Source organism: Cervus elaphus, chromosome 15 (assembly GCF_910594005.1).
Source record: "Cervus elaphus chromosome 15, mCerEla1.1, whole genome shotgun sequence".
In the NCBI taxonomy this organism is placed as follows: Eukaryota; Metazoa; Chordata; class Mammalia; order Artiodactyla; family Cervidae; genus Cervus; species Cervus elaphus.
The window spans coordinates 15719955-15743078 of record NC_057829.1 but is presented as its reverse complement, the minus strand read 5'-3'; the positions used below and the strand labels follow the sequence as shown (position 1 = coordinate 15743078).

At 42.4% G+C, this 23124-nt stretch overlaps 1 protein-coding gene across 1 annotated transcript in view; it reads left to right on the top strand.

Annotated features, from left to right (window-relative positions):
• Positions 1–23124, top strand: part of CCDC6 (coiled-coil domain containing 6) — a 109524-nt gene that overhangs the window by 39704 nt on the left and 46696 nt on the right. Inside the window, exon 2 of the mRNA XM_043925017.1 lies at positions 13567–13716. Within this exon, the coding sequence (XP_043780952.1) occupies positions 13567–13716 (150 nt within the window). The remainder of the gene's footprint in view (positions 1–13566; positions 13717–23124) is intronic.

Here is a 23124-nt window from a genome sequence, read left to right as displayed (position 1 = left end):
GTCCCTTGGTCCAGGGGCCTGCTATCTTTGCAGGAAAAATTGTATTCTCTTATATTCGTCACAGCACTATCATCATTGTGGCCAGGTATCAGCTGAGTTTGGGGGATGTCATAGGAATTACTGTTCCAAGCAGAATGCCCGGTACCCCCAGGGCAGGATAGTGATGGAGGAAGAGAACCTGATGGGGAGGAGGGATATTTGGCTCTGGTTCTTGCTTCCCTACTGAGCAGCCCAATTGCGTGGCCTCAGTTCCTCCCATGACAACAGGTTTTCCCTAGAGTCCCTCTTGAGTAGGTGACTGTTTTGTCTCCGCTGCTGTGTCATAAAGGATTATCTCGCATTTTACAGAGGGGGAGTGTCGGCTTAGGGGAGAAGGAAGCTTGCTGAGGTTCATTAGACATTAACAGCAAAGCCAGGACCAGTTCTGAGGTCTTCCAAGGGCTGCCGCAGTGTCCATTCTTCTGCTCCTGGTTTGCCAACTGGACTTCTGGCCAGAACCTCTGGGCCCCCCTCTCAGAGCTGGCCCAGAGTGCCGGGGAAGGGGCTGGACAGTAGTAGTTTTGACTACTTTTACAGTATTGTGGTGGTTTTTGCCATACATTGACATGAATCAGCCATGGATTTACATGTGTTCCCCATCCTGAGCCCCCGATGATTTCAGTGATGCTAATGCGATCTTGGGCTTCCCCGGTGACTCATATGGTAAAGAATCCGCCTGCAGTGTGGGAGACCTGTGTTCGATTCCTGAGTTGGGAAGATCCCCTGGGGGAGGGCAACCCACTCCTGTATTCTTGCCTAAAGAATCCCCATGGACAGAGGAGCCTGGCAGGGTACAGTCCATGGGCTTGCAAAGAGTTGGACACGACTGAGCTACTAAGCACAATGCAGTCTTGGTACTGGATTTTGGGACTCCTTAGCCTGCAAGGCAGTCCCTGCCAGGGGTGTGTGTGTGTGTGTGTGTGTGTACATACACATATACAAATGCAAGACGAGTATTTGTTTTTATAGTACTTGAGTTCATAGTATGTATAAGGCGATGCTCTCAGACTAATGGATGTTTTATGACAAATTAGTCACCTAACAACTCTGGGGGCACTTTTAACATTTCTGGGGTGCAGTTTTATTAATTTTTAAAATATTTACAGTGATGTGGATGTGTGATATTTAGATATGTTTATATAATACACTTTTATAATTTATACTTTTCATTAAATGAGTGCTTTGGGGGAGATTTTCTAAACTTTAGACCTGCCTCTCCTCTCATACTGATGAGTTTTCATTTCAGAAATTGTGTTAGTTACAGTAGCTGCTAAACTGCTGAAAGGGAGACACCCCCCAGCCCCACAACGTCGGTGGCTCTGAGTGTCTTTTGCTCCCACTTAACAGCCCAGGGCTCCATGAGGTGGTTCCCTTGCCAGTGGGGAACGGTGAGGGGGGGTGGTAAACCTGGCCTCTGGGGTGGAACCGGCTCCTGTCTGCCAGGCCTGGTTCCAGCCTGTGGGAAGCAGACATGAGCCTGGATGACACCTCTTCCCTTTTTAAGGATGTGCCGCCAGAGTTATTGCCTACCACTTGCATTTGCCTCCCGTTGGCCAGAAATGAGTCTCATGGCAGCACCTACCTGGCGGGGAGGCTGGGAGGTGTAGTCCAGCTGGGTGGACACATGTTCAGCTCTTATGTGGGAGATGCTGTTAGCATGAGGAGGAAGGGGAGTGCCTACGGGCGGTCCATCACTTACTGTCGGGTGCAGCATGAGCGTGGTCAGCACCGATGATGGGGGACAGGGTGGAAGTCAGAGCTGCCAAGCACAGGCTACAGTTTGGCACGACAGTGTCTGTGAGAGCTGACGTTGGGTCGTGAAAGGCTGGGAAGGGTCTGGAGAAACTGGACTGTGAGCTCCTCCAAGAGCAGTGATAGTACCTCCATCATTTGTTCTGTCCTGAGAACCTTTCCTAATGCTTTGACCATGAGCTAGCCAACCGAGGAGGGGAGGGAGAAAAGGCCCGAAGGGGAAGAGGAGGATTTTCCTACCTGTAAGTGTGTGTGCCTGTTGATCCAGCGTCTGAGCCATTGCCCTCTGCCAGGTGAGGTTCTAGTCTCTGAGCCCACGTCAGGCCCCAGCAGACCCAGCCCTGCCTCATACGCCCATACTCTAGTGTGGAGTGACAGGATGGCAAACAAGAAAGGGAAGAGAAAAAGAAGTTCCCGTGGATCCTCTGATGAAAAGAAAGCAAGGCCATGGGGTGGCAGACGGCTTAGGGCTGACTCTAAGTTTGGTGTAGAGCCAGCCTCTTTGGGAGATGGGAAATGACAGGTGGCCAACCTGCCGTGGGTCAGAGGGTCTAGCGTCCAACTCCCACCACAGGAATAGTGACCATGGCCTGGGTGGGAATAGGTTTGCTGGTTGGCCCATGTATTGTGAGCTTGGGCAAAAGATGCAGGCAGGGGCTTCATCACAGGTGGGAGCACTGGTGTATCATGGGAGGAAATCACTATTTCTGAGGATGGTGAGAAGCCTTTGGAGAGCTTGAAGCAGGGCAGTGAAGTGATTAGTTTTCTGCCTCTGATACCACTATGGATGCTGGCTGGAGTGTAGATTGTATGAGAACAAGAGTGGAAGAATCAGCAGGGCCAGCCAGGTGGCTGTTGTAACCTTGAAGAGAACTAGTGGTGGTGGCTGCCCCTTAGGTAATGAGAAGAGGAGAAAGGAACATTCTGGATCTGTTTCAGTTAGAAATGGGGCTTTCTGATAGATTGCATGGGCACATAGCAGGGAAGAACAGAAAAACCAAGGTCCACTCAAGAGACGTGTTTGGTTTGTTTGAGGTGTCTTAATGATCTCCAGTGTCTGGAGATAGGGGGAGATTTTTCTGGCTAAGTGGTCTCAGGTCCACCTTAGGTTGCATTTAAATTCAGGTCTTTGGGTTATAGCTTATACCACTGCACTGAGATCATTAGGGCACAGTAGGTGTGAGGTGTGCTCTGTTCTATGGCTCCCTATGGCTTTAGAAAGATGAAAGGGCATTCTTTTTACTTTATTTAAAAATTGTTTTGATTAGTTTTTATTGGAGTATAGTGTTAGTTTCTACCATATAGCAAAATGAATCAGCTGTATGTATATATATATATATATATAAGCCCTCATTTTTAGATTTCCTTCCCATTTAGGTCACTACAGAGCAGGGGATTCTTTTAAATAAAGGGTTGTCAAGGGTCCCCAACACCACCCTCTGGTTTGATGGGAGAACTCATAGGACTCAAAATCTAGTCATACTTGTGGCTAAGATATATTACAGTGCAAGGCCTTAAAGCAAAATCAGCAGAGGAGAAAAGTATACAGAGTGAAGTCCAGGGGAAACCAGGCATGAGTTTCTAGGAGTTTTCTCCCGGGAGAGCTAATCGGGATGTACTTAATCCCCCAGCAGCAAGGAAATGCTGTGAAATGCTGTCTACCAGGGAAACTCATTAGAGACACAGCACTGATGCTTTTTACTGGGGACTGGTCCTATAGGTACCCTCTGCTTAACATACACCAGAGTTTTAGACTCCTTAAGGAAAGCAGGTGTTCGTCACAAACCAGTTCTTTTTAAAATTTGTTAATTTATTTATGGCCACACTGAGTCTTCATTGCTGTGCATGGGCTTTCTCTAGTTGCAGCACACGGAAGCTACTCTCTAGTTAAAATACACAGGTTTCTCATTATCATTGCTTCTCCTGTTGTGGAGCACAGGCTCTAGAGCGTGTGATCTCAGGAGTTGTGATGCATGGGCTTAGTTTAAGCTCCCCTGCGCGTGGAATCTTTCTGGACCAGGGATGGCATCTCTGTCCCATGCATTAGCAGGCAGATTCTTAACCACTGGACCACCAGGAAAGTCCCACAGACCATTTTGTTTGAAGAATTTTGACACATAGAGCCACTTTCATGAACCTGATGGGAACCCACCCCAAATCCAAGTTCTCAGTCACCAGCCCAGGGCTACCTTTGCAAACAGTCTTCCAGAGGATAGAAGTTCAGCCTGCCACATTAACTCTTTTCTACACAGCATGTGACTTTTCTTATCCTGCAATTCTTCCTTGTAGACTTGAATCCATATCCTCATTGACCTGCTTAAGGCAGACCTGTCCCCCCTAGTCTCCTTGACATGTCTTTCCATAGCCCTGAAAACTACCCCTTTTTTCACTATCTGAAGGAGGAGGGGAGAAGAGCTTCCTGTCAACACCCAGAAGCGATATATAAACGTACACATATGACGCGTGTACTCCCAGTTTATATGTGGTCCCCTTCTTGTAGCAGCAATGGCAGCAGTAGCCAAGAGTAGCTCTTTTGCGGTTCTTAAAGATCACCTGTCACTCACCTAACATTCTGTAACCTTGTTCAGGCAAGGAGATTACAGGGTATCTCCTCCCAAAGGTGAACTGCTCTGTGATGCTCAGGCAGTGTGTGACAGTGCAGATGATGTTGGTTTTAGTAGTTAGTGGGTTTGGCTTCTGGAGCTTGGTTGCTTCTACATCTCTCGAACCAGTGAAAGACATTGTTCTTGGATAGTAGGGTCCATAGAAGGACTAGGCGCTTTGGAACTAGTCCAGGATTGAGGATTGAATTGTAACCCTGATATTCAGCAGTTTGGATCATTGGGCAAGTTGCTTGACCATTCTCAGCTCCTGTTTCCACTTGTATGATGTAGGGCTGAAATGGTGGAGGCCAAGGTGTGGATGAAATGAGAGACTATAGGAAAGAGCCTGCTGCAGTGCCAGAAATATAATCAGTGCTTCACCATTGAGTGCTGTTATCATTTATTATTGAAAGAGAGTCCATAGAGTTAAGTATTCATTTATAAATATATATACAAACACACTTATATATGTATATAATATAAAATTTGTATCATCATATATGATTATGCTCCTCATTCAACAGGTGTATGGGTGCTCATGTACCAGGCCATTTCTTCTGTTACCATAGTGGATAAAATACAATCTCATTTTAAATCCCTTGGTTCTTGCAGCCTGTTTTATATGACCAAGATTATTCTGAGGCCAGTTGCTAAATATATGGGTTAATTATGTTGTGTGTGTGTATTAGTCACTCTGTTGTGTTCAACTCTTTGCAACCCCACGGACTGTAGCACACCAGGCTCCTCTGTCTGTTAAATTCTCCAGGCAAGAATACTGGAGTGGGTAAGCCATTTCCTTCTCCAGGGGAACTTGCCAACCCAGGGATTGAACCCAGGTCTCATGTATCGTACGCAAACTCTTTACCATCTGAACCACTCAATCTCATTTTAAATTCCTTGGTTCTTCAGGCTATTTTATAGAGCTAAGAGTATTCCAAAGCCAACTGCTAAATGTATGGATTAACTATGTTACTTTTCTTTAATTGCTGGAAGGATTATGTATCCCTTCAGGGCAGGGGCAATGTCTGTGGTGTTCACTGCCATGGCCACATAGAGCTTACTGTGTAGGAGACGCCATGTCATGAGTGTTGGATTACATTTTAACAATCTGATGATTGTAGTTTGCTTTTACTTGTCAGCAGTTCTGGTTGGGAGTTTATTATTGGGGGAAGAGGAGCTTCTAGAAGTAGCGTTGTGGCTGACCACTGCTTGTGTCACAACAGTGGGGACACGGTTCGAAACTCAGGGTTCCTGTACACTACAAGATCTGGGAAATGTTGCAGTAGGAGATAAAAAATTTGAGAGACAAAACATGAGAAAATAATACCAAAGAAACTTTTGAAAACTATCTTGACCAGCAGTTTTTTGCCAAAGAAGGGGCAAGGATGAGTATGGTGTTGTACCCCTAAACCTGAACTTTTAAGAGAGAGCCACTTGGAAACCAGATAGGGTGGCCACATTTGGCAAAAACAAACACAGGATTTATTTATTTTTTTATTTTTGGTCACACCCCTTGGCCTGCAGGATCTTAGTTCCCAGATCAGGGATTGAACCCAAGTACCTGAAGTGAAAGTGCCGAGTCCTAACCATTGGACAGTCGAGCAGTTCCCTCAAGTCTTTCATTGGATTGGTTATGGGATATTCTCAGGTTGTATAGAAGCCATCATCTTTTTAGATATTCTCACTCTCTTTCTGTTTCCTATTTTTTCCCTAGTCTTATAATTAGCTGTGCGTGAAATCTTTTCATTTTCCTTCCTGTATCTATTGATATCTTCCACATTTTTGATCTTCTTGTTTGTGCATGTTTTAGGTAAAATTATTTTATGGTTTATGAGAATTTGGAGGTCTGAAGCCATTGCTTATCATGGCAGCAGGGCAGTTAGTGTCTGTATGGAATTGTCAACAGTCTCTGTTAACTGACTGCCAGTGTTTGTGTCCTTGGTATGTGGTTTTTGTTCGGGAGCTTCCACCTTTACTTTCTCTACTTCTCTATTTCTCTATTTTACTTAACCACTTTTTGCTAGACATCTTTTTTTAAATATTTTATTTCTTTATTGGGCTGCACTGGGTCTTAGTTACAGCCCTTGGGATCTTTAGTTGTGGTATGTGGAATCTAGTTCCTTGACCAGGGATCAAATCCAGGCCCCCTGCATCAGGAGCACGGAGTCTTAACCAATGGGCCACCAGGGAAATCCCTAGACATCTTTTTATGACAATACATACAAACCATGTTTTGTTTTGTTTTTTCAATTCTTCCACTATATATTTTTTTTCTCTGCCACAACTGTGTCCATTTCTCCTTTTTTCTTTTTAAAATTTTGATTGGAGTATAGTTGCTTGACAATATTTTGCCAATTTCTTCTGTACACCAAAGTGAATCAGCTATATGTATACCTACATGCCCTCTTTTTTTGAATTGCCTTCCCATTTAGGTCCTCACAAAACGTTGAGTTGAGTTCCCTGTGCTGTACCTTAGGTTCTCATTAGTTACCTGTTTTATAGTGTGTATATATGTCAATCCCAACCCGCCGATTCATCCTACTCCTTCATTCCCCCTTGGTGTCTGTGTGTTTGTTCTCCACGTCTGTGTCTTTATTTGTGCTTTTGCAAATAGGTTCATCGCCCCTTTTAGCTAAATGAAGTGAGATTCCCTAAGACTTCACTGTTTTCTCATGAATCATCCTGATCATCCTATACATACTCCATCTTCAAGCTCTTCTGCTAAATGTCTCTCGAGTGCTTACTCATGCAAGGTATGAGATGATAAGCTCTTGATGTGAATTTATCTTCATAACCAACCTGGAGGGAGGTGCCATTATGTTCACTTTCTAGAGGAGATTATGATGGCGCAGAGAGGTCCCGTGACTCAGCTGGGGTTACACAGCTGGAGGTGGGCATAGGCACCTTATAAACCAGGCAGCCTGACTCCAGAGTCTGATAGTGTGTATGCACTCTCCCCCTCTTCTACCCCAAGCCATGCTCTTCAAAGTTTGGCCTATGGACGTGTTCTGTTTGTCACTGGCCCAAGGGGAGATAAATTCTTAACCCATAATCTACTGTAAACATTTAGTAACTTCCCTAGCAATTTCTGATTGCTCTGTATCCCAGCAGGTGACCAGGGTGCTTATCTTCCTGAACGGGGCATGGACCAGTTTGAGTGTTGTTGAATTCATGGGGCAAAGCATGTCTGTAGAGCTGTTTCTGCTTGTGTCCAGTAGGACAGGCACGGAGGGATGTGTTGTCCCCTGCGAACTGGTGGAAGGGCTGGTCTTTCACTAAGCTGGTTTGAGAGGCCTTGCAGCTTGATGAAACTGGTTAACCATTAAGGTCCTTTTTAACATCAAGATTCTCTGAGTTCTTGTCCTGAAAGTCCCCTTTGTTGCTGTTTCCGCCCTTGGCCTGCAGTCCTGGAACAATGGCCTGGGCACAGTGTCGGGCAGCACAGCACGCTTGTGAGGGCTCATAATGACTCCGTTCTGGCCCTTGTGTACTTACTGATCTGCTGACAGTACTGGGAGGATAAATAATATAAATGCTTTCATCGATCAGCTATTAATTGCTTTTACTGTGGGCTGGTACACAGTGTGCGGAGGAAGCACGAGATAACCTGGTGCTTCCGTGGCCTAAATAGAGGACTGTAATTCTCAGGCATGTAATTGACATCACTTCCTTAGTTCTTCTAATGGAAGAATCACAGGTCCTTGGGCTTGTCGCGCGTCCTCCCTGTCACCCACCGCTGCCGTGTGTGTGGGGGTCGCTCAGGCTTGTCTGACTCTTTGTGACCCACGGACTGTAGCCCGCCAGGCCCTCTGTCCATGAATTCTCCAGGCAGGAATACTGTAATGGGTTGCCATTCCCTTCTCCAGGGGATCTGCTGGCACTTACAACATTAGCCAGTGCAGGGCCACGGCAGGATAGTAGTTTGTTCTGATAAACCCATGGGTATGACCGATGTCCAGGTTAATCTTGTAAGAGGTGCCAGCCCTCTGTCATGAGCTCCACTGAATGCCGAGCATCTCCCAGAACAATTGATACAGGCAATGGTGTACCTCATAAATGAGAGCAGAGAGAGAACATAGTGTTCCTCAGTTTCCTGGCTTGGTATTGGTTTCTGCCATCCTGACAATTTGGTTTCAGATGCCTTTTCAAACTGAGGTGTTAAGACTGTTAAAATTTGAATTGTAAGTTGCTAAGCAACAGAATAATAAATTTAAATAATTAGAATAATATATGTAAATAGGCTCCTAAATTTAAGGAATTTAAATAATTAAAATAATAAATACCAGCCTGCTTGAATTCTTAAAAATTAGAGCTTCAAGGTGTTTTTTTAAATTGGAGGATAACTGGTTTATAATGATGTCTTCTTTTCTGCAGTACAACATGAATCAGCCATAAGTATGTGTGTGTGTGTGTGTATCCCCCTCCCTCCCAACCCCCAAGGTATTTTAGCATTATGATTTTTTGTTATTAAAGTAAACAACATTCAAATTAAAGGTAGTTTTGTAAAACGGTTGCAAAATCTTGGTAGGCACTTGAGCTTTCTCTTCATTATATCCTTTACCTGCACCTGCTGTCAGATAGATAAATGCCTGTATTTTTTTTTTTTTTTTTTTTTTTACTTTGGGAACCATCCTTTTCTTACTCTTGACAGATGATGAGCTGCATCATCTTACATAATTTTGGTCCTGGTGCTTGGACTTTCTTTCCAACAGTAAGTGCTCTTGTTGAGAGTTTTCAAATTCTCCTTTCTGTATTAACCCTTGATCTCCAGAATATGACTGATGGAGGACAGAAGCACTAAGCAATCACAGGGGAATCTCCTGTCAGATTTGTGCCCTAATAACAGTGGGTCACAATGATTCCTTATCAGCAGAAAATTGTGCTCATCTAGAGTGTGGTTGCCTAAATAAATATGTGGTGACTCAGGAGAAAATGACTGTTTTCTAAGAATTTTTTGATGGATGTTTATTTTTCCCAGTTTGTTGTTTACTGGCTAAGTCGTGTCTGACTCTGCAACCCCATGGACTGTAGCTCACCAGGTTCCTCTGTCCATGGGATTCTCCAAGCAAGAATACTGGAGTGGGTTGCCGTTTTTTTCCAAAGACCTTGGTAAATTGCTCCTGTGTCTCCCCTGCCCGTCCATTTCTTGTTTTCCTTTTTTTTTTTTTAATTTGTAGAATGAGTAAAGAATGATGGAGACTGAGACTTGCTTTGTACTCTGCGTACTCCTCACATCACAGAAGTCAAGTGAACCCTGCTGGGTGGGGGGCAAAGTAGCAGACACCAATAAGTGAATAAGGTAATGCTAGCATTCACTCAGCTTCTGAACAGAGCAGTTAGAACCTTATCAAATGTGAAAATATAATCATTTTTAAAATAGAAGTATAGTTGCTGCACAATATTATGTAAATTACAAAGTGTACAATATTGTGATTAACAATTTTTAAAAGTTTATTTATAGTTATTATAAAGTATTGGCTATATTCTCCATGTTGTACAATATGTCCTTGTAGCTTATTTTATGCCTGATTGTACCTCTTCCTTCCTTCCCTCTGTAGTCGCTTTCTCCACTGGTAACCACTAGTTTTTTCTCTATATCTGTAATCACAGATTTTTTTATTTCCCCCAGATTTTTGCAGTCTTCAACTCTACAAACACATGCAAAACAAAGAGTTTGTAATTGTTTGGCTCATATTTTCTTTTGAGAGTTTAGGGAGATATAAGGTAACCTTGATTGATTTTTTTTAGTTTTGAGAATAGAGTTTGATTTTTTAATTTGGATGTGTTTAGGTATGCTGAGATTTTCAAGCATTTCAGATAAAAGGGAAATAGATTGATAAAACTGAGGTTTTATGTCAGCCTGTTTTATCTCTGTCTGTCCACCTGTCCAGCCCCAAGTTCCTTGCAAATAGCACATGCCCTGTTTTGCTCCTAGGCTGTGGTCTACCTAGCTCTTGGCTTCTTTGGGGGAGATAAATTGGAAAAGTGATTGCTTTTACAACCTAAATGAAAAGACCTGTTTTGGAATGTGTGTGCGTGCGTACGTGCTAAGTCACTTCAGGCATGTTCAACTCTTTGCGACCCTGTGCACTGTAACCTGCCAGGCTCTTCTTTCCATTGGATTCTCCAGGCAAGAATACTGGAGTGGGTTGCCATTTCCTCCTCCAGGGGATCTTCCCCACCCAGAGATTGAACCTCTATCTCTCTCTTACATCTCCTGCATTGGCAAACAGGTTCTTTACCACTAACGATACCTGGGAAGCCTGTTTTGGACTTAAGGGGAAGAGAAAGCCAGGATTTGAGATGAAGATTGAGAAGATAATGCCTAAAATAGGGGGAAAGCTGCAGGGAAAATCCGATGCATCTTGCTTATCTGTGATGCATGGCACCTACTGTGATGATCATGTTTACCCATGGTCATCAGTACACTAGAGCTGAGTTTTTAAACAATTTTCTCTGGAGCCATATTGGATATAGCACCCTGTCTTTTCTGCTCATTTGTGAGTTAATTCCTAAAAATGCTCTGTGGCCAGTTGGAGAAAGGGTGAACTAGTTTTATGTTTGCGGGACCTGGATTCTTATCCCCCAGATAGATGTTTTTCCTCTGTGTGTTTAGATGCTGTGGGAAGCAGAGTAACAGTCCCCAGTGCAAAAACTTAGTGAAAGGAGGTCTGTGTCAGGCCTGGTTAATCCCTTGTTAAGTTAGGTAGACTTTAACCAGCCTCTGTAGAACAGTTCCTCATGTTGTGGGTGGGTCCTTGGAATGGCTTTTTCTATTATTCTGTTTCTATTGCCTAGAAATAAGTGGCTATTCTAAAATGGTGACAAGTTTTGTTGGCTGAAGCCTGGGTCTCTCATAACCATCACTTACTTTGGAAGGCACTTACAGAACAGACCTAGCTTGCCCCCAGTCCTTTTTATTTTTTAAACTTTTAGGGCCTGGCCTCTTATTTTCAGCTTCTCACTTCTAGGTCCCTGTGCAAAGGGCGTGGTAGTCTGCTGGGCCTTGGAGCCTAGTTCTCTGTTACTGGACTCGGGGTAAATTTACCAGTCACCTAAACAGAGAATGCAAGGTAACACACAAGAAGTTGAGTCTGATCTGATAATGAAATGAGTTTATGGTAAACATCCTTTTGAAATCTAAGTGCAGAGTCACCTGCAAAGGCATTACAGTTCCCCTCTCTACCTTTTTGTCCTGTTCCTTTTAGAATAATCAAAGTTCAAATCATATAGAACTTTGTCAGTCAAAACCAGAAAAACAGGTAACTCAAACAGATTGCGGGCTTGGATGTGTGTGTCATATATGCCCGAAAGAAATGCTTTGGATTCCTGCCCAGTGCGCTAGGATGAGATCTGGAAGTCTGAGAGTTTTGAAGCCGAGTTGGGGGTCAGTTTAAAGGGGAGAGGAAGTACCAGTCCTGGGCTGTGCTCCCTTGACCTCTGGGTAAAGAGCACGACCTTGAGAAGCGCTGATGAATTACAGAGTGTGTAAGGGAACCCTGGGAACCTCCGGCCTGCTCCCCGGGTGCGCTTGGCTGCTCATAAAACCTTATTAGCTGAGTGATGTGTTCTTTGTTGCTTACCTCTCCCGGCCTATGCCAGATGGTGTCTTAAAGAACTGGAGAGCCAGACCTCCTCCCCAAGCTTCCATTTTCTATGTAGCTCTTTTTTCAGTCTTAGTACTACATACACGTGACTTTCTTCGGTAGATTTGCTTGGCAGGCAGTTCCAGGCACTGGCGTCCTTCCTGCCTGTGATGGGGAGCAGGGAGGATGAACTCCCCAGAAACCAGGGCTCTCCAGGTGGGGGTGGCAATCCCAGCCAGCCCAGCCAGGCGAGTTGGGAGTGGCTGTCGGACCTTTTACAATAAAAGGTGGCGATTGTTTCAGGTAGGTGCCCTTTCTTCTCTTGCCCTCTGGCTGTCTTGTATAAGTGACAGGTGTTGGAGGCTTGGAATTGGTGCAGTTCTTTCCTTCCTGGACTTGGCAGATGAAATAGGACTGCGTTACTGGGGACTCATGCATCAAAATGTTGCAGCTTAAAAGGTACTTTGAAGAGAGCTGAGTCCATTTGGAACAAGCCCCCGTTTTCTGAAAAAATTAGTTTCCTGCAAGGATGACTAGGTTTTTCTGTTTATTCTGTTAAAACACAAGTGGAGGGAGGAATCTATGGGAGAATATTTTCATCTCCACTGAATGATGCCTGACTCCCTTTTCTTCTGTTTTTAACATTTAGTAATGCCTGTCCTTGCCCTCACCTCCAAAAAATTCCCAGTAGGGAAATTAATAAGTGAAAAATGACACTCCTCTCATCCATCCTTATCTTTCATCCCCTGGACTCTTTGCAACAACTATTTTTTAGCTGTTTGCTATTATTTCCTTCCAATAAATATTTAATGAACATGTAAATTAATCTGTGTCTATCTGTATTGCTTTTCAAATTGCATATCCAAACCCTTTCAGTAACATCTTGAAGAGGTGACATGATTCTACTTTTGGTAAACGGTACTTCTTTGCTTCAGTAAAAGATGTTACCTAGGTGTTTTAACTCTGAACCCTTCGAATGAGGAGACTTGTTGAGAGTTGTCATGAATTGATACGCATACCCCAGCATTGGACCCGTCTGCCATATGAGAAGGAGCTTTCTGTATTCTGGTGATTGATTTGGGATAGCTTCTAAAGACTGCAAACCATCTTTATTAATTTCTTTGAAATATCCCTTTAATAGGGCTTGCCTGGTGCTCAGACAGTAAAGAATCTGCCTGCAATGCAGGAGACCTGGGTTTGACCATGGGTTGGGAAGATCCCCTGGAAAAGGGAATGGCTACCCACTCCAGTATTTTTGCCTGGAGAATCCGATGGACAGAGGAGCCTAGCAGGCTACAGTCCAAGGGGTCACAAAGAGTCAGACAGAACTGAATGACTGACAACTATCCGTTTAAGATAATAGTACCGGGAGTCCCTTTGGGGTAACAGATTTACTTTTATGGTTGCTACTCAATTCCTCTGTTTTTGTCATCTTGGGGTATATTGGTTCACAGTTAAAAATAGAGCTGTAATTAAAATGGGCGCCCTCTCTGAAAATAAGAACTATATTTCAATTAGTAAATTCCTATTTGCTTAACGTATTTTTGTTTTCTTTTGTTTTTCTCTTTTTTTGAAAATTTTAACAGCAAGCCCGGGCTGAGCAGGAAGAAGAATTCATAAGTAACACTTTATTCAAGAAAATTCAAGCTTTGCAGAAGGAGAAAGAAACCCTTGCTGTAAATTATGAGAAGGAAGAAGAGTTCCTCACTAATGAGCTCTCCAGAAAATTGATGCAGGTAAATTACCTTTTCTCCCCTCTTATCTTCCCTGCCTGTTTTCTTCTCTAGGGGAAAAAAAAATGACTTTGATCTAGCACTTTGCTTGAAACACTTGCTGATGAGGTCGTAGCTAAAATTCTTTTGAGATTAAAATACCTAAGTGAAGGTGTCAGCAGTATAATATCAAGACTGTGGTTCCCAGCTCATCTGCTTAGGTGAGGTAAGATTTTATACCCTGACCATTTCAAGAAATTGCTGATGAGCCTGAGGCCTTAGCACAGGAGTCAATGATGTATGCAATATTTTGGGATTATGAGAGTTAATGCCAAATGTGAGATTTCTTTCTCCTTTTATGTTGAATCTATAATGAATATGTGGACATTTTTGGCAACCAGAAGTGGGTCTTTTGTACTAATATATGAAGATACAAAGGGAAATGCGACTTTGAGGGGAGAAAAATATATGTATCTGTGATAGTTAAAATTATGCACAATCATTTGTGTTCAGATGGGGGAGTAATATGTTACTGAACAAATAACAAATGTTTTAAATTTAATCACTAATAGTGTATAGAAGACAGCACACAAAACATACAGAAATTTTTATTTTTCTTGTTAGATTGTTCTACCTTCCCCTCCTGTTTGTTTTGTTTTCCTCTCCTTGAAGTTTCCTAGTAAATTACAAAAGTAAGATTTGTTTAGGGCAAATATCATGCAGGTTATTTAGTATGAACTTGAGAACAGGTGGGACATGGAGTTTTCATTGTTTAGCACAACATTTCCAAAATAGTGAATAGGTATAAAATTATCCGAAGAGAACCATTATTGGTATTTTTTTCAGATGGCTGTAAAAGATAGAAATCTTTCCTTGTATTTTTTATTCACTGGCATTACTAACAATTTTATGCATTAATTTGGTCAAAATATGTATTCTAATGAGATTATAGCAAAAGGATATTTGAAGCCTAAAAAACCTTCCTAAATTCTTCTCTTACCTTCTAACATATCAAATGTTGGAAGAAGAGATCAGAAACTTTAGTGTTAAGACCATGCAATGGTCCATCTTTTTATTCTTATTTTCATACCTAATTACTGAATAAAGATACCACTATAATCTTGTACAAAATTTGATTTATATGGTAGCTGTTGGAATGTGAAGGATAGAGATCCTCAGTCAGTATTATCTAGCAGAGATTTATGGTGGAATTTCTGTGTTGAAATGTTTTCTTTATTCCTGTGCCTTCTGATTTAGAGAAAAAAATGAGGTAGAAGATTAGTTTGACTTTTGACTCTATCACACCTTGGCAGCATTAGACTAATTATTCTGCATGTTGCTTCCAGAACTGTAAGGATATGATTATGGCTTCCTTTTCTGATTTTAGTGTGTAATCAGATGCCCTAATTTTTAACACTTTGAGAAACATTTTTTTGTTTTCAACTTGCATAGTCATTGGTATTTGGAGTCTTTGATTAAAGTACATTATAAAGCAGTCAATATCCTAGCCAGATCATGCTTTTTTTTTCTCTAAAAAGACTCATTTTCATTGTGGGTTGTTCTGTAATATGTAGTTTAAACTAGCCTCTCACTAGCTTATTATCCTGACCCACCTACTTTCCAAGGACATTGATGTCCCTTAAAGCAAGCTAGTGGATAGAATGAATGCCTAAGAGCCATGTGCAACAGAAAAAGAGGTTAATTATAGTAATATACTTCACATAAGAAGGTTTGAACTTAAAATTTAAGCTCTGAACATCCTATAAGTAAAGGTGTAACTTGGAGAAATGTAGTTTTTTGGTTTTTGTTTTTTTTTTCAGAATTATTTTTTCAGATTATTATTTTTTCCAGATTATTTTTTCAGAATTCTTATAGTAAAAGAAATAGTTTTACTTGGTCAGGAGAAAAATTTTCATATATTAAAAACTTAAATTTCTTGAGGGGCATGGATCTTTCTAAAAGAGACTGGGTAATACATTAATACAAACTGGACAATGCAAGACAATGTTACCCAAAGTAGTTTGTAAGGTGGAGCCTTGGTCTTCACATGACTGGGTCTTATGTTCACCCTCAGTCAAAACAAAGTGTTCAGTATGAGGATGTAAGTCTGTTGTTTGGGGAGTTCTAGGTGGGTCTGTAGCTCATTAGTGAGCCCACTTGTAGAACCTGGGCAAATGGATGGTCAACACTCCGAGACATAAATCCTAGCTTGGTTCCTAGGTTTTATTTTCATGTATTATATATATACATATACATATATATATATATAGAGAGAGAGAGAGAGAGTGTGTGCGCACTTAGTCTCTCAGTCATGTCCGACTCTTTGTGACCCTTTGAACTGTAGCCCACCAGGCTCCTCTGTCCTTGGGAGTTTTTAGGCAAGAATACTGGAGTGGGTTACCATTTTCTCCTCCAGGGTATCTTCCCAACCCAGGGATTGAACCCATGTCTCCTGTGTCTCCTGCATTGCAGGCAGATCTTTACCCACAGAGTCATCAGGGAAGCCCTATATATGGGAATTCCATATGTATATATAGTAATAAAATGCAGGAGCCTCTGGTTTGAGTTCTGGGTTGGGAAGATCCGCTGGAGAAGGGATAGGCTATCCACTCCAGTACCCTTGGGCTTCCCTCGTAGCTCAGCTGGTAAAGAATCCGCCTGTAATGTGGGAGACCTGGGTTCGATCCCTGGGTTGGGAAGATCCCCTGGGGAAGGGAATGGCTCCCTACTCCAGTATTATAGCCTGGAAAATTCCATGGACTCTACAGTCCATGGGGTCGCAAAGAGTGGGACACGACTGAGCAACTTTCACAAAAGTATATATAACATAGACATAAAATTTGCCATTGCAGCCATTTTTGAGTGTATCATTCACTGGCCATAAGTACACTCACATTGTTGTACAACCATCCCCACCACCCATCCCCAAGAACTTTTTCAAACTGAAGCTGAATCCATAAGAAATAACCCCTTATTCCACGCTCCTGGTTCTTTCTAAGACTTTTGAAAAGACACGAATGGCAGGTAGTGTGAGGTTGAGGTCTCTGGCAAGTTCCAGAGCTGTGCCCACTGTGACGTGATAGGTGATCCCTTACTATAGACACCAGGTATCTGCTGCACGCCACGTTGTGGTAAACCCCTGTCCCTTTGGCCAGATGGAAGGCTCTTGTATAACCGCTGGAAAGAAGGGCTGTAGGCCCACTGTACCCATCCCCCAGGCTTTCCTGAAGGATTTCAGCCAGCCCTTTGTTGCAGTCTCACATTTTCTGCCACCCAGTGTGGTAGAACTAATCTCCCATCTGGAAGATTTTTAGAGTAATTGGTACCAATAGACTTTTCCAACTGTGTAATTACTTTAGTATGACTCTCGAAGATGCTTGCTTCTGGATAAGAACTTGTTATGATAGCCTACTAAGAGAAACCGTGCTGCCGGTGACACTGATGGACAGAGGAGTAAATTGACCTGTTCACCAGGGAAGTGTTTAACATTTTTCACCCAGAGGCCACTTAGAGGCTATTTATGGAGCAATTTTGGTTTTGTTGCTTGTGCTGTGGCTGTTGTCTTTGATAGTGAGTGTTGCTTTTATGTGCATTTCAAAGGAATTCTTTGGTCTTGAGAACAAAATGAGATTATTACTATAAAGGAGATACCTCCCTTCCCATCTGCTATGATGCAGATGGTATCAAATACCTTTAAACACTGAATCAAATGTATTTAAGTAGATAAATAGAAACCTCTTTGCCCTGTTAAAAGATCATGTTTGGAAGAGAGGTTGAACACCTCCAAGTATGTTAATCCTGTCTGAAGCAAACGAAGACACATGCACACAACAGCATGTAGTTTTTCTCCTTTATTTTTGTATATATCTGCTAGATAGATACCTTTGTTTTGCAAAACCTCTTGTCTGAAAAATCTGATTCTTTCTGAGCCTGGACCATGGGATCAATGACTTGACTGGTAAGAACTGTCCTAAAAAGGAGCCTTCTTGTCTAATGCCAAGCCTACGCTAGAACTAAATTCAGCTCTGGAATGCCTTGAAGAGATGTTTGTTGCTTAATCATAATTTGTAATTAAAATGTGTAAGGAATGTTTTGTGGTCAAATTCTTCATCAGAATTTGATTCCTAATATCTATGCTAGGAAAAAAAAGTCTAAAAGACTGTTCTCTGAAATGTTGGCTGTAATTATACTTGGGTGCTGAGCTTAGGGATGTTAATTTTCTTGTGCTCCTTTCCTTCTCAGTTTGTAGAAGCGACATGCATTACTTTTGTAATTAGAAAATATCTTACTTCCTAAGAAGAAAATTTTAAAAATACCTATTTTGTCCTTATGTTTTGAAACCTCCAGCTGTATCACTGAACTTGAGAGTTCACAGTCTTGCAGCTGTAACCAAACTAGACTGGGGTCTGCTTACCTGATACGCAGCAAGGCTGGTCCACTTACGGGGCTGTGGTAAAAGAAAATACAGTGTTTACTGCAGGGCGCCAAACAAGGAGAATGGGCAGCTTGTGCTCAAAAGACATGAGCTCCTCGATGGTTTTTCAGGAAGGGTTTTGAAAGACATTGAGGGGAGAGAGACACAGGGTGCATGATCAGCTCATGCACAATTCTCTGATGGGTTGATGATGAGGAAATAGTGATGTTTCAGGAATCTCAGCCATCAGTTTTCTGGTTCCAACCAGTCTGGGGTTTGTGTGTGCTGGTGGTCAGCATGCAGCGAACTTCTTCCACCTAGTAGGGGTTTTAGTATCTGCACAACAACTCAAGGACACGGCTCAGGATATTATTTATAGCCCCGAGGAGGAAATAAAATAAAGGTCCTTGTTGTATGGCTTAACTATTATTATTTTGTCTTGCTTGACTATTTTCTCACTTCTCTAATTAAATCTGCTCTGTAACCAAAGAGCAAATTTAAAGCTTTTCTACAAACAAGAGGCGGGGGCCAAGGCGGGGGCAGGTGTAAGATGGAGAATCTGTCCTTGGGGTGGTCCTGCAGGGTCTTACTCAGTTTCACTATCATAATTGCTTCTGTTTATCATGTACTGCATAGACTGCAGTGCCCTGGAGCCCCTAAAGTCAGGCTCGTTGCAAAGTCAGGAAGATTCTGGACTGCCCAGATTGTTAATTTAGAGCTAGCATAAACAAAATGCTCTTATGATTGGCTTAACTGTCTTGTCAGCTCTGATACGATTCATTCCACTGGCTGCTCTTTAAAAAAAAAACCAAAAACAAAAAACCCTAATTCCTCTGGCTAACAGTTAAGCACCAGTCACCAGTACCAAATGGAAGACCTGTTGTTGCTGAGATGGATAGCGATTTTAGTCCCTGTGGATTTTCTCACTTGCTTTTATGTAAGCCCAAGGCATCAGGTTCACTTCCTGCTCTTGGGAAGCCCTGTTCAATTGTTGCCTACACTTTTCTCCACCAATACTGCTGCCAAAAGTTAATGAATATTTTTTGTTTCTTTATTTTAAAGCCTGAAACAGGACTGAGATAGGAATACCGAGTATTATATAGCTCTGTGAATGTTTTCACTCTAATCCAATTTTCAAATTTTAGACCTTAAAATAACAAATAAGTTTGTAGTCTTGTACTGTAGAGTCACTTTTGAAATTGGATCTGGTCCTCAGAAAACAATGCCACTGTAGCTATTAATATAATAGAAATGATTGTACTCATTCCCTTACTGGGGAGACACATTTTTCTTATTAATGGTGGAAAGCACTTAAGAACAAAAGTTTTCTGGATCTCTTGTTAAGTGGCATGACTTATTGTTACTATTATTGACTTGGTCCCTGAGGTGAGAACGCCTCTGGGAATTAAAGCAGTTGCAATTTCCTAGCATCTGTGGAAAGATGATATATGGAGGGAAGGAAGGAAGGAAGTTGTGGGCAAAAACCACTGCTGAAGCCGCCATTGTCAAGTGATACAGAGCTGAGACGTTCAGAAGGCTGTTCTGTAATAGCATTATTCTTCCATCTGTGTTCGCACAGGAATGAAACTTAGAGTAAGGCTTGCAACAAGTCCCTGAATCTGCCTGTTGACCTAGACAAAGGCTTACATCCAGGTACCTCCTCTCCCCCTCCCCTCAACCTGGAGTAGTAGTTTCTCCTTCCATTCCCATCTGAACGGAGGCAGGTTTTCTTCTGCAGCGTGCCCTTCTGTAGTCCCTTCAAGGCTCTGTCTGTGGAGGGCAGGCTTGTCCGCAGGCACTAGAAGTGAGCGTAGATGCCCAATTCTCTTCTCAAGCCTATATGCCAGAATCTGAGGCTGCCTTCTTTTACTCCAAGTTCTCCAAGTCACTAAGATGGCAGTGTAGTGATCTTGTTTGTTCAGGCAGCAGAATCACATGTCAGGGTGATAAATATGTATGAAACCCTGTTCAGTTCATTTTAAAGGCACCGAGGCGAACGCTGCTGTCACATCCATTCAGGTGAAGACTTGTTCTCCCGTGGCGGGGGAGAAGAGACCTTGAAATATGTTCTTCATTAGCTGCCTCGACCAGTGGCCCTCTTGGCTTTTAGTTTTTCCGGGCTATTAATGCCAAGCAGAAAAATGGGCTACCACCTAATAGCTAACAGAACATTTGGGACAAAGTTGAGTTGTGTTTTCTCTTTTGTTGTTGTTGTTCTCGTTGTTGTTTTTCACTCCATATTCTCTGACTCTCAGCTGTGTGTGTTCTTTGTTTCTTTTCATGGAACAGGGGGCTTATACATTGTGTTCCCGATACATCTGCAGAGGGCTTCTGGGATGTGTTTATTGCATTTTAAATGCCACAACCACCAGAGGCCAAATTATAAGGCAGAATTTTCCTGTTAGCAGCATGCCAGAAATCTCTCAGTCCAACGTAATTTGCATTATGATTAGAAAATACAATAAACTTGAGGCAGTTCTTTTAGTCTTCACAGATCACTGAGTTTTTTCCCAAAGTGTTTGTAGTATGTTACCATTATGGCTGGAGTTAATGTTCCAGCTTGGATTCCCCAAATTGTAAGAGCAAGGGTCAGGGCTTAGAAGCTTTTCAGACTGACTTCTTTGACAAAATATGGAGAAATGCAGGTAGAAAGTAAAAGTAGGAGAAGGAAATGAAAGATAATGAGATGAAGCTGGAGTGAGAAGTTGCTTTTACTCACTAGGGTAGGGGTAAGTAAGCACTGTTATTTCTAGTTGAAAAGGTGAATCTTGGAGATTGAAAGATACTTGGCTGCACCGTAGATGGACTTGAACTATCACTGAAAATGCTGTGCAAATGATTTTAAAACTTTGCAGTTATAAATGTTGCAGTGTTTTGCATTTCTTGGGTTTTTTTTTTTTTTCATTTTAAAAAGTTTACAGTCAGCCCAGTTAGTAATTACCTTAAAATACAGAGATATATCCTACTACTAATTATCTTTACTTTCCTTTTTTTTTTCCTTTTAATTTATGATAAGGTCTCAGCTTAGAATAAATTCTTTCTTTGGGTTAAATATTCTCTACTCCTCAAAGAAGAAAGGGTTAATTTTTACAAAATGGATCCCCCCCCCCCCACCCCGCCCCCGCGCCGAGTTGACTCCAGAGCCTCAAGAATTCCTTTATCTTATTCATGGAGCATCTTTTTTAAACCTTCCTCCTAACTAGATTTTTTTCAAAGGTGTTAACCCTTTAAGCAGCATGATGCTATTAGGAATCGAATGTAAGAAGGTCAGACTTAGCCCCTGAGGTATTCTAAGTGGGCAGGAAGCCTCATGTACTGGAGTCCTCCACTCAGGTGAGAGGTTGTCCTCACTGTTGAGGATGCTGACGAGAAAATAACATCCAAAAAATAATTTATTTTCTGGAAGGGCCTACCAATTTTCCTTGCAAAAGTTAAGTATCCTTTTCCCCTTTTTGAAAATCACAAATAGATAATTCAGGCAAGCTTCACTGAAGATAAGTGGAAGAATTAACAAGATCATGATGAACTGTTGAGGGGAGATCTGGGGAAGGTGGAAATTGAGAGGAGAGCCAGCACCCAAGGCTCCCCTTTTCCTGAGCACATTTGCTATTTATTTGTTACAGAACAGCTAAGAAGCTGAATTGTGCTTTTGGCAGTTGTATAGAGCTGGGGTTTTAGAAGTCAGAGCCCAGGGTTGGCCAAAGGTGGGGACAAAGATAAATCACCCCCACTTTAATCTGGAATCATGAAGAACTATACCATCAGAAAAGAGTGAACCTTTTTTTTTTTTTTGCTTCATTTGGATGAATCAGAGAACACAGAACTTTGATTTTGGATTAAGGCAGACTGTGCTCATCCCAGCCTGAAGGGGGAGTGTAAATGATGCTGCGCATGTGTGGGAGGCTCTGTGGGAGGCCTCCCAAAGTTGCAGAAATTTGGAGGAAAAGGCTTCAGGTACTCTAGGCAGAGGATACAGCGTGGTCAGGACGGTGGGCTTGGGGTGCAGTGGTGACCAGCAGGACTTGGGGTCTGGAAGCCCCTGGATCAGAGTGGTCTCCAGACGTGTTTCCCCAGGATGATGGGTTTCTTTTTTCTTTTTTTGATGTGGATGGTTTTTTTTTTTTTAAGTCTTTGTTGAATTTGTTACGATATTGCTTCTGGTTTATGTTTTGGTTTTTTGGTCATGAGGCATGTGGTCTTTAGCTCCCTAACCAGGGACCAAACCTACACCCCCTGAGTTGGAAGGTGCAGCCTTACCCGCTGGACTGCCAGGTCAGTCCCTTCAGTTTTTAAAATGTGGGGTTTTCTTTTTTTTTTCCCCTCCAGGAAAAGAGTCTTTAGAAAAAGACATAAGCTGTGCCTTTAATCATAGTTACCACCACTCTCTGTGCTGAGATTCATCATCGTTTGTTAGGTGCCTGGACCCTGAAGGTATTTGTGTGTGCAAACCTTAGACTCTCACTTGGGCTGAGTGTGAAAGCATGGGGAGCTTGCATGGGGACTGGATCGAAGGTGGACTTGAACATCATACCGGTGAGTTCGGGCTTACTCTGCAGGAATGAGGGAGCCATTCTAAGGTTTTGAGCAGGGTGTTGTATGAATAGAAAACTCTACTAGTTTAGTTTAGCAGGATCTACACTGGACCTGGGGTATCGATTAGAAGCTTTGGCAGTGGCCCAGTGAAGAGGAGTAAAAGACTTGAACCAGAGCACAGAAAGCGCGGGGTGCGTTGGACAGCTGTTCTGGGGGCTGACTTAGTGCCATTTGGTAACTGATGAGATGTGAGGTATTGACTGAGAATAACAGTACCAGTAACAGAAGCGGGAAGGAGGTGGGCTTAAGTGTGGGCCCAGGAGGCGTTTAGTGGTGACGCACTGAATTGAAGGTGGGAGGTTGACTTTCTGCTCAGCAGAGCTGTTCAGATTGGTTTAGAGACTCAGTGTTGTGAAAGACTCAATGTTTTTCCAAAGCCCATGTTAACTGCTTGGAACAGTAAGTCCCCTACACATGAACCTATA